Source organism: Ammodytes marinus (assembly GCF_949987685.1).
Source record: "Ammodytes marinus genome assembly, chromosome: 3".
Lineage (NCBI taxonomy): Eukaryota > Metazoa > Chordata > Actinopteri > Uranoscopiformes > Ammodytidae > Ammodytes > Ammodytes marinus.
The window spans coordinates 12,799,272-12,811,842 of NC_137232.1; the positions used below are offsets into that span (position 1 = coordinate 12,799,272).

Sequence of the window (12,571 nt, forward strand, 5' to 3'; positions counted from 1 at the left end):
CTCAACAATTACAGACTGGGAGATTGACCAGGAAACACCGTAGTTAGAGCAACAGCTTTCACAAACAGAGAAAACCACATCTGGTTTGAGGTGTTCAGGACCAATTTTTACAACAAAAAAGCCTGTGGCAATGCATTGTAGAATAGCAGAGCTGTTTTAAGTAGTTTTAGTCGTTTAGCCTTTCCATGGAAAAAGTAAGATGTCCATTTGACCCCTTGTTATCTGATTTAGAAAAACAAAAAAAAATATGGCCTAAAGTCAAAGGAAAACCAAATTTAGGAGACATGTTTAAACAACCCCCCCGTCAGGCCAGCAATAACATGCCTTGGTAATAGCTACTTAAATGATGTTAGGATAAAGAAGCTACTTTTATGGGGGCTGTGTTCTTATCTCACTAATAGCTCTGATATTTTGGAGATATGTGCTTTTAACGGTCACAGGCAGACAGTCAAAAAAACACTCAAAATCTATGCTGTATGCATTAATGTAGATGATTTAGTTAAAGAGGAACATAATTGTATGGCAACTAAAAGACTGAAGATAAACTATGTGTACCCTTGTTTTTGCTACAATAGAAGATGTCAGTTTTTAGGCTACCTTTCAAATTGATATGGTGTGGATTCAGACATACCGTAACTCAAATTCCCCCAAACAACTTTAACATATAAAAGATGGGGTCAGTGATGCACTGATTTTGAAAACAAGTGATTGACAATAAAGAGTCTACAGAATCACTGACTCCACTGACCTTTCCCTATTTCTAGCCAAGTACTTACCAAACACAGTGAGGTTGACCATGTTCTCCCGGTTGCCCGCGGGGAATGTCGTGTATTCACAGATGTAGGCGGCTTCATCGGACAGCTGTAGGTTTGAGAAGACGATGGTGGTGTCCTCCAACAAGGGCTGACTCAGACGCACAGCTTTCTGCTTGAAGCTCACCCTCTCCTTGAAGGGCGGCAGTACGGACACACCCAGGGCCGGGTTGGCGATGGCGACATTTTGTTTGGTGCCGTTCAAGAGCTTCTGCCAGGTGACTTGAGAGACTTTGACGGGCGGGTTACTGTTGACAAAAATGCATCTCAGCTCCACTTGCGAACCCACAAAGCCCGACTTGATGGAGTCCATCTGTACCATCTGTCCATCGCCACCTATAGAAGTGACAAGAGAGAAAAGAAGAAAGAAAAAAAAACATTTAATTACGACTAACAAGTGTAAAAGGCAAAGCACAACACTCCGGTCAATAGCAAGTACATGCACTGAGAGTCAAACAGTCGATTGGGCTTCTGAGGTAGTACATGCACGCACACAGTGCTCGCAGTCAAACTCATGGATTCAGCCCCACACACCCACACTCCACCGCTAGTACGCCTCCTTTACTGCTTTCCTATCAGCCTGAAGAGTTGGTACATGGTTTTGTGTAAAAAGCTTGGGGACTTATTAACATAATGGCCACCATCTATACAATCTTGGGCTTTGTCCAAGAGGACTGTTTCAGGTGAAATGGACAGACCAAATGCATCACTAATGAATGAGTTCGAGGGGCAGTGAGCTTGAGCCAAGTCATCAGCTGCTCTGCTCCCATCCACTTAACCTGACACACACTCACAACGCTAGCCCATTATGACTCATACTAATATTTATTCAAAGGTACTTGATTGCCCAGAGCTCTTTCACTGCAAGTAGAAACATAATGTTTTCAAGCAATGGCCAATTTTCAGATGTTTTGGCTATTTTGCTTCCATTTTTCTTTCATATTAGTAAAAGTTCCCAAATGTACATTTAGGTGTTTATTTTACTGAACTGTGTCTGTTTGCGTCTGTATATTTCTCCTATGCAACCATCTTCAATGGCCATTATCTCACTATGTAGAGACCTGTGTTCGCACTTAAAACTACACACACTAGATCAATAGTTTGCTAGCAAAAAATAAGAAAAAGTCAGTTATAGAGAACAACCTTTCTGTAAACTTGCCTGTTGTTAAGTCTCTCCGAAAAAAACTTTTTTATTAACACAACTGATCTGGGGTCTGAAATAACCGCAGTCCTGCTCAGATGTGTCGTTCAACTGCTGCTGCTTGGCCCCCCGATAGCCTGTTGTCTTTTAACACATCTTTGTTAGCTCAGGCTCACACTCTGAATTTATGTTGCCTTCCAGGTAAAGTTTGACGATGTCCCATTTCCTGGTCCGACAGCCCCTCACTGCGCTTGTATTTACAACCAGCCACGGCTATAATTATCTCCTGTGGATAGACAAGGGACCCGCAGGGTGAAATAGACTGGAATTCCTCCTGTTAATCACACCAGACTTAGAAAGCCACTAGTGAATCAAGTCGTAAAACAGAGAAGAACTATGTTGTTGTGGCCTCAAGTGTATAGTGGAAGGACTAGGGCCATATATACACAACACATGCACCACAAACAAAGGAGCTCTTTAACACCGATTATTACACAACACTGATGAATGCTGTGTTCCAATTGGTCTATCACGGCATTCAATGGGCAATTATTTCTCGGTAATGCCTCGATGTTAAGCATAATGCACTCTTGCTATGGACCTATAGATTGTTCCGATGGATCAATTTCTGTCATATCAATCCACTGACAGAGGTCTACAAACAGTTACAAACTACTTCTTCACTAAACAATGGAATACTTTTTCAACATAACTTTGAATGTATCAGGAGAGCAGGGAACACAGGAGTCATGGTTAATGTCTGAAAGGACTCTAGTCAAGACGACGTGAGTATGTTTGGCTACAGAATTAGAAAGTTGACTAATTAATTCATGAAGTTAGTCGGAGATAAACTTTACACAGGGGAGCTTTAAAATGTGTAGGAGCCATATGTGAGAGCCATCTATTCGTGTATACACCCACTGAATACAATAACTGATTCAATCTTAATCCACTTTACAGAAATCTGATGCCGAGAATACATCTGTTGCGTTCAGACTGTCACACTGTCTGAGCAAGTTTTGTGTTTTCCTTTAAGAAACCTGTAGGTAGTCAGTCAGCCAAAGGACACCGGCAAAAGGCAAAACACACACACACACACATGCATGAAGAGAGGAAATAGCTGGCGAAACACTGCACAGCTAGAAGACCATTAAGATGAACAATGTCCTTCCTTCCCCACTTTTGCAGCTGACACACAAACTCTTGAACGCTTCACGCCGGAAAGCAGTGCATTACCAGACGAGAAGGCAATTTCTATCCATTGGTATATGCTTTCACTCAAAGTACAGCCTCCCGCTCGCCGCCTAGACATCAAAATCATAAAACAAAAATACAAAGTGTCAACCTTTTGAAGATACTGAGTGCTTTCCTTTTTCCTTCTCGGCCACATCAGCAGGACCCCGTCTGCTCTGTAGAGATTGTTAACTCAAGGGGGTGTAGGGGGGGGGTGACGATATGACAGATTGATTTTCTAATACAGTTTGACAGGGTGGACCGGCAACCTTTCCATGTGTACCTTCGAGAGACACCTGTGTCCTTGTGCAACTCGGGGCAATGCTCCAGTCCATTTTATCACAGCTTAGATTAGCGGTTGTGGCAGCCGTAGTTTGGTAGCAAAACACAATGCACTGTCTGACAACTTGTTAAAGTTTAATCTGAAGTTGGAACGAAGTCAGGGGAGGGGTTGTGGGGGGGGGGGGGGGTATGTGTGTCTGTGTGTCTGTGTCTGTGTGTGTCCACTATTGTCCTTTGTACCGTTCTAAGGTATTAACTCAATGATTTATTGTAGTATGTTAACCGTCAAGTTTATTGTTGTTCATATGTTCTACATGTTGTTTAAAAATACAAATATTGTGTTCAGCAGAACATTTATTCAAATCTTTCTTTTACCCATATACATTTCGACATAACAAATTTGAGAGCTGTATTCGCAATACCGTGACACAATCAAACCGCTGTACTTTTGCTTAAGGTTATCACAACCATCAGAATAGAATATCAGCCCATATACTCCCCCTCCGTCCCTCCCTCCTTTCCTCTTGTGACTCTTCTGCTTCCCACTCAGACTTGCCACCAAATAAATAGCAGCTACCCTCTCGCAAATGGAAACCAGAGGACTAGGCATAATTACACAGCCACAGAAGCCCCCAAATCCCCCTCCGTGAAGGGCCAGGGGCGCCCACCGGGACCCCTTTCACTCACTCAAGGACCAGAGGAGTCTTTGGCTGAGCAACACAGTACAGCTGTAATTATAGGCTAGGCTTTACACCACACAGCAGCAAAGCCATGTGAGAGAACTAGGGCCACATACATGCAAGAGGCTTAAAGGTGCAGTGTTGTAATATCGGAATATTTAGTAGTGGCATCAACTGGTGAGAGGTTCTAGATTGCAACACTCCCTTGCTAACTCCTCCCTTTCGAATAATAGCTATAGTGGACTTCAAAGACAAGAAGATAGTTACTAAAGATGGCATCATCATCATCCACCACTGCCTCAAGTCTTTCCACAATATGAAGGGATGAGGTGAAGATGTATTTTAAAGAAGGTAGATTCTACTAGGGTGATGAGAGCCATTGGTGCAGAAACAGGGGAATAAATGAGAGGCAAGGATAGATAGAGAGAGAGAGAAAGAGAGAGATAGAGAGAGAAAGAGAGAGAGAGAGAGAGCAAGGCAGAGCTTTAGTGAGATTTGTAGGTGTGCTCAGATATTGAGGCTGGCGTCGGCTGTGGCTTATGCCGCTGCTGTTCAGTTCTCACGCTGACAGGAGGGTGACTAGGGGGACAGTCACGCTTTCTCACACACCTGAGGCTAGAGACACGCTGTCTTTAAGAGTTGCCAGTAAAGATAGGAGTCATTTTTTTTTATTTCCCGGTAAGAAAACGCAATAGGACAAATGAACAAAGCATGAGAGAGAGAAAAAAACAAAAGTTTTTTGATGTGAGCCTAATTAAACAAAGTGAAATGACAGTATTGTGTCCACCTTAACGTGGGAACTTGGGATACATGTACTACCTTTTCTTTTTTTTTTAAACAAAAGCAAAAGCAGTAAGTATGCCCAAGTTGGCAGTATACAAAAATATATTAAAAAAAAAGAAGTGTGCTGTGAGTTGGTTTGATTCACACCAGGTGAGCCGACTTGGATCAAGGGGCACATAAGGGCCCGGCTATTAAAACAGCTGCTACACCGTCTGGTTTGTACTGATAGCAAAGAGACGCACCGCAAGGCCCCGGCACAGAGCACTGCACACAGAACATTCAACTGTAATAAGATCTGGCCTGTCAGGCAGGCAGGCAGGCAGCAAGGGAAAGCATGTGCTGTGTGTGTTGTTTGCATATGGCGCGCTTTGGACAATGTGCCGCTCCAAATAACATCATTTTAGACAAACAGGCCTACCTATGGTGTGTTAGGAAAGGAATAAGGAATACAGACATCGGAAATTAATCTGAGGTCTTAAGAACGATATGGAAAAAAGCACAAGGTTGATTCCTTAAAAAAAAAAAAAAAGAAACGTGATTTTAATCATTTATATTATGCTGTTTGTCTTTGCCGAAAATAACAAAACATCTGATCATAATGTCAACCCAAAATAGACTACCTTCATCCATTTTTTGTCCAGATATATTTTAGTACAATGTAAAAACAGACATTGTTTCTAAATGTAGAACAATAACATTGTCATAAAACGCTCAATTGAAAAAGCAGGGCACCATCCCCAAAAGTCTAGGAAGCCTTTTTCTCCTCCATAAAACAACTAGATATTTGGCAGCTCATCTCACAATGGATATGTAAGACTATTTTCTTTTATTTATTTATTTTATTCTTTCCCCTTAGCTGGACTGGCCGACAACCAACCATTTTTCAAAAAGACAATTATTGGCTTGTTTGCCATTATTTGGTCCATAGCCATCCAAGTGAAACCCATTTGTGCCTGAGTCAAATAAAGTTCAGAATAATGTTCAGAAATAATTCAACTCTCTCTAGTGCAATACCAGGAAGACACAAAATGAAATAGGACTGGATGCATATTTTAGAGGGAGGCACTCATTATACTGTCTTCTATTTAAAGCTTACAGTAGGCAGCTTGGCACACACTGTCAGTCCCAAACGACAGCAAAACTTTTGGCGTTTGAAGTTGGAAGTTGGAAGATTTTCAAAACCCCTGAACTGTTATATGATGTCATTAAACTGCATCGCCATCTTGTCTTGTCAGTTGACTTTTTAGGTGTTGAGAGATCATTTCCATTTTCACTGGACTGGAACGGACACGTGTCACTTCCTGTAGAAAGGGCAAGAGTTCCTGCTTCCTATAGCCAACACCAACATTCAAATCTACCCTGCGTTCCAATCCCCACACTTCTCTGCTGTTTAGTACGGTAGGAAAAGATTTAGGATGTGCCAATACATTTTGTTAGATGCAGCATTCTTAAGAGTACCTGGATGGCTTGGAAACCAGCATGCTTTTTGGGCGATTCTGACCCACAATCTAGTGCACCGAACGAAAACAACCAGCGATGCGACAGCCATATAAGCTAGAGGCAAGATCAAGGCCCAATGGTATGCTGAAATAAATAAGTAAAGGTATGACCCAATTGTATGCCTACTGCTTGCTAACTACATACTTGTTTTATGCTCAGCTGTAGTATGTACAATAGAGACACAAAAGATAATGCCATTTGGAATGCAGCCCCAATGTAGGCAAATAGGTCAAATCTATGCCATCTCAGTTTGTAGAGATAACTGTGCGGTACAGTCAGATACATCAGGCGTATTTTGGTATAAACTACTTTGCCAAATGCAGCTTGAAAAGGCCATCACATGAATACACATCATGTCCTCCTCATGCTAGATATGCCTTGTTTACTCCATTGTTACTTAAGTGGGATGCTTGTAGATGAAACATGGCTTGAGCCCCACTCAGGGATAATGACTATTTAATGTAGTCCCAGTTCCCACGGCGATGGCACACAGGCTTCTGTTGCTTCCCTATTCATGACCACACATGGGATACCGTATGTGTGTTTGTGTGTGTGTGTGTGTGTGTGTGTGTGTGTGTGTGTGTGTGTGTGTGTGTGTGGGGTGGGGGGTCAAATCTTCTGCTTTGTACACACACAAAACCCATCCGTTAGTTGCTTGTATTTTTGGAACGTTTGAAAAAATAAATGTTTTAGTTGTTTTGTTGTCAGTATTTTGGAGCTCAACCTTGGCATTTTGCGTATGTTATCAACAGATACAAGTACTTTTCAAAATGCTTTAGAAAATAAATTACCGCATTCCACTTTAACCTGGGTGAATGGGAGCTATCTCACTGCGCCGGAGGCTTAAAAACATCCCAATAGGGCATTTCAAAATGAGCAGCCATATTCTATTCTACTGTATTTTCTGATGTTGTTTTCGGTTGGCCTCCTAGCCCATTCAACTCTTTGAGATGGAGCACTGTGTGTCAGAGAATTTGTTTTAAAGCTGCACTCAAACACTAGTTGACAGTGCTTCAGGCCCGCGTCTCTTGGGTAAACAATGGGGTTGTACCTGCCAAAGTAGCTCTCTTTACCCTCTGCCTTCCCCAAGCAAACACTCCCAGCTGCAATCGAAACCTCGCTCCAAACAGATGGTTCCTATAGACCTGTTCCTAATTTTCCCACTATCTGGTTCAAATCTTGAAATTGTCTTTTTTCTACAACACACACACACAAACCCGTTTATTGAGAGCTGTGTAACATCTGCTGTGTGCTGTAAATGTTAATGATTATCGGGAATATTTATTATGTCAGGCAACTTCCCGTTCTGGGAATCACTCCACGAGAAAAGGCAGGCGCCGTGCATGCGTTTCATTTTGAACTATTATTCCCAACGGCCACTTGTTTGGCGACTGAAGCGCAATGACCGAGTTCCATGAGCACGGTAGCTTTGTTCTGTTTTTTTCCACATGGGTTTTTTTTTATGTAAAATTACAACTTTCAGGTCGGGCAGTGAATACAGGGCTAGTCAACCGTACGCAACGATTCTCACCTATAACGTGAATGCATCCGCCGTTTATGAGTCAACGCTATAGTTCAGAACACAAGCCCTTGACACACACACACACACACACACACACACGGCCCTTGAGCAGCTTTGAGGCGTTTTCAAATGTCAAGGGGGATGCATCAGCGAAGCTTCTCATCTTATTTCTGCAGGATAACGATTTACGCTTGAATGAAAACACTGGCAAAACGCAGCTATACTCCATTTTGACAATCACATGACCAAAAACATAGATGACACAGTTCAGTATGTAATGCCCTTAAAGGGAGTCTTTAGGATTTAATATATACAGTATGGCGACTGCACTGCCTGTGGGTTTCTTGTAATTAATGTGCAAATTTGAATTTGCATTATGGACTAATAGGAAATACGCTAGGAGTAATCTGGGGGATTTAAATTGTCTTTGACCATGGCAATGACAAATAAAGCCGGGCCAAAAATAAAGCTTTTTGCCCCGCGGGGAGAAAGAGAGAGAGACAGGCTAGAGGAGAGAGAGAGAGCAGAGAGAGAGAGAAGGAGGAGCGAGAGAGAGCAGAGAGAGAGAGAGAGACAGGATAGAGGAGAGAGAGAGAGAGAGAAAGAGGAGAGAGACAGGATAGAGGAGAGAGAGAGAGAGAGAGCGAGCGAGAGAGAGAGACGAGTGGGAGAGAGAGAGTAGAGAGAGTATAGCACACACCAAGTGTAAACACAGCCTCATGTAGTTCTGACCCTCCTCCCTCCCTCCCTCTCCCCTGCAGCTTAACTAAACAAGGCCACCACGGTTTCGGTTCTACGACACAAAATAAACAACGCTGACGTTACCTGACCAAACGGCGACATGACATCACCCACTGATACTAGATAGCAAGCAACTGCCAGTAAAGAAATAAGGCCAGTAACATTTTAAAGGGGGAGGGAAAGTCCCCGTCCCCCCTGAACTGGTCTGCTACAGTGCTTGTTTGACTGAAACTAAAAAGAAAAAAAAAAACATGGAATAGATCCAGGTATTCCCAGTGCAGTATCTGACTTTTTAATATACTGTATAATATTCTTTATTTCCTGCAATACAAGGCATTACCTTGTATTGCATATTACCCATATGAATGTGGGTAAATATGATTTATAATGATATTGTAGTTAGGCATATTTTATTTTTTTAATATGAATGCATGTTTGTATGTTTATATACAGTATAAACTGTATATATATATACATGATGTATGTGTTATTTTATTCTTATATGTGAATAAAAAAATGTGTGGTATCTGAAATGGAATGTGTGGAGTGATTACAATAGAAAGAAAATAATATGATTTATCAGACAGATTTCAAAATGAGACACTGGGGATAAACGTTCATGGATCAGACAATAGTTATACACAACATCTCATCCCCAGATTTTTTTTTTTTGGCTGGTTATTTTTCAATAATGCAATAGCTTCCCTGTGCTTTCAAACGTGGCAGATGTTTGACGTCTTAATAGGGAAAGACCTGATCGATAAATAAATAAAAAGGGGGGAAAAGTGCAAAGTGATGCACTATGGGTTTTAGACAGCCCCCCACCCCCCAAAACAGCTGCAGGTACACAGGCACGGAGCAGTTATAAGAGGTTGGGTTTGGGGTTACGTAAATGTGTTTGTGAGGATTTTGGGGGGAGTTACAGGGGGAGGGTGTAAGCAGTGAGAGTGGAACACAGTAGGTCAGACGTGGTGAGCAGATTATAGCACTCAGGATATTAAAGCAGCGGAGAGAGACGATATATAGCTACAGGCAGGCCACACACACACACGCACACACACACAACCGCACACACACACATACACGCACACACACACACACACGCACACACACACACACACGCACACACACACACACACACACACACACGCACACACACACACACACACACACACACACACACGCACACACACACACACACACACACACACACACACACACGCCTTCTGGGGAAATCTCTGTATTAGCAAAGGGTGAGAGTGACACGGAGGCCTGCAGTATACAGTATGTCCATGTTTATTTTGACACAGGCAACATCATAATAACTGCTGTAGTAGCTTTTATGTCCCTAGTGGGAAAGGTCAGACTGAAGTTCCTACTAACAGAATAGTAAAGGTGTAGTTAGTTTAGATATTAGATTTTTTAAAGCATATTTAAAAGTGAACCTAGGCACTCTTATGCTCACCCTGACATCTAAAAAGGAAAATAACATGGTACATGCAGTGTAGACCCTTATATGTACTACTGCTCTCTTCACTTGCAGGAATATTGTACCTAGGCAGTCATTCAACGGGGGAAAACATCCCAATTTTGATTATTGATTTATTATTTAAGACACCTATGAAGCAAAAATGCCAAATATTTTCTGGTCTACCTCCATAATGTGACAATTGTCTGCTCTTTTATGTCTTTTATTATATGATTGCACTTTTTCACTATTCTGTCATTTTATAGATGAAATAAAAAATTTAAAAAAAAATAGTATAGAGGATAAAAATCAGTCTTACTCATTGCTTGTCTTAACGGTGGTTTTGCTAGCATTACTCATAAATGCTCTGTATATTTTCAGACTGTGAACCACAAATATCGTCATTGGATAAACACACGGCTTGGACAATTGCAGTCAGAGCACAGGATTATCTATGAGAATGCTTTTGGAGTGGGACGTATGGGAATGGGGGTGAGTGAGTGAGTCATCCCCTAGCCAGTACCACACAGCAGAGCACAGCATAACAGTACCCTATACCTCTGTTTAGCACTCAAACAAATGCTCCATGAAATGCATCCAAAGTCCTGCCAAAAAAGTGCTGAGAACGAGAGCCGGGACCCTGGACGACCATGCATGACAAATCCTTCTCTCTCTCACGCCATCTGTTCCATTGTCCACAAGTGAAGATAAGTCTTAGCATAGAGCACAAAACCACCACAGAGTATTTCCACGTGATAATGCCAAGCACTTGTGTTATGATACAATTATGGAACATTAAGATTTCAAAATTCAACAGTGTTTTTCAGAGGAAACTGAATGATCAATTAATGGTTGTACATAAGAAAGCAAATTTGGAGAGACTCTGTATGCTCACTGAAAACATCAGATGGGTGTTAATCCATAGACCCCATGGTAATCAGAATTACCTTCGGGATCAATACAGTCTACTTGTCTGTCTGTCTGTCTGTCTGTCTGCCTGTCTGTCTGTCTAATGACCTTTAGAAAAACTCAAAACATATGGGTTGTGTAGGCTGACCTGTGTTGACCCTTCGGTGCAGTTTTTTACTGTCAAAGGCCAGTTTAATATCTTACAGCCATGCAGAAGGGAATAATGCTTTGGTGGGTAAACAGGTCTAGTGTAAAGCATATACCGAGAGGCACTGTTGCATGACCATTGGCTTATTACACCAAGGGAAGAGTCTGTACAATCAATATTTGATTAGATTGAGTTTTTACAGACATTTTCACTACCGGCGCGGTCTCCAAAGACTTCTTGAAAGATAAAAATAATGTGGGGAAAAAAAATCATTAATTTTTAATGTGTGGGGAAAAAAAGCAGAAAGAAGTGGCTGTCATCAAACGGGCATGTCTTACTTGTGGTTAGGACATAAAAAGGACAGCCAGGGCCAATGTGAAGGCAGCAGCAGCACTACATGTTTGTGTGTGTAAGCACCGAGCTATTTTTTCTCCGGCATTGTTTGTCGCGAAGGCCATTTCTACAGCAGTGCCATTAACATATAGGAGTGGGAATTCACACTCCAGCTGAAGTGGGCAGTATGTTAGCCGCGGCCTGCTATCAATTAACATGCACACTTAGTATGCGCCTGGCTGAGTCATGATCGACCATGGGAGGCTCTCTGACAAAACACTGTGCATTTCAAAAACAAGATCTTTAGAGGATTATTACCAGCCCCTCCTATAACATCTGATGGTTTAAAGCTATAGCAAAATGACACGCTAACTGAATAGCAATTTGATAATGTCATCACTAACCCAATACCGTTAAAATCACTCCTCTCTGTGCATGTTTACAATGCATTAATTGGAAATAAACAAGCTTATGAATTGTGCCCTTCAGTCAAATCATGGATTATCATATTTTCACCACAGGAATGACTATGCTGATAAAGTAAACAATATTGCACTAATGTTATCCCTTGTATCTTGTTTACATTTTATTTTCCTATAGGTAATGCATCAACACTTTTAATTGGTATTCTCTCGCCGCAGCCACTACAAGGTGTCGGGGCTTGTAACCTTGATTTAGTACATAAGGCTTCTTCAAAAGACTGACACAAATCACAGAATTTAGGTACTAAAAGCGTCAACAGCAAAGGATAACACGTAAACAAGCAGACATGACTTATGCTTCTTGTGGCTCAATTGATGGCTACATACACACATGGGAACACACAGCACAGTCTCAGTGTGAATATTTGGAACCTTGCCTTTGCCAATTTTTCTGCTTTTTCATGTGTGTTTTAGAACATAAAACCCTGTATGAAATCCAGTGGTTTTCTAAGGCAAAAAAAAACTCTGAAAGAAACCCGGGGCTGAACCATTTCCTAAACCACGACCACAGCAGCCATCTTTTCCAAGGCGAGTGAA

General features: G+C 41.7%; 1 protein-coding gene across 1 annotated transcript in view; it reads right to left on the reverse strand.

Moving 5' to 3' along the window:
* Window positions 1-12,571, reverse strand: part of nectin1b (nectin cell adhesion molecule 1b) — a 100,796-nt gene that overhangs the window by 34,073 nt on the left and 54,152 nt on the right. The window contains exon 2 of the mRNA XM_080024715.1: window positions 777-1,148. Within this exon, the coding sequence (XP_079880841.1) occupies window positions 777-1,148 (372 nt within the window). The remainder of the gene's footprint in view (window positions 1-776; window positions 1,149-12,571) is intronic.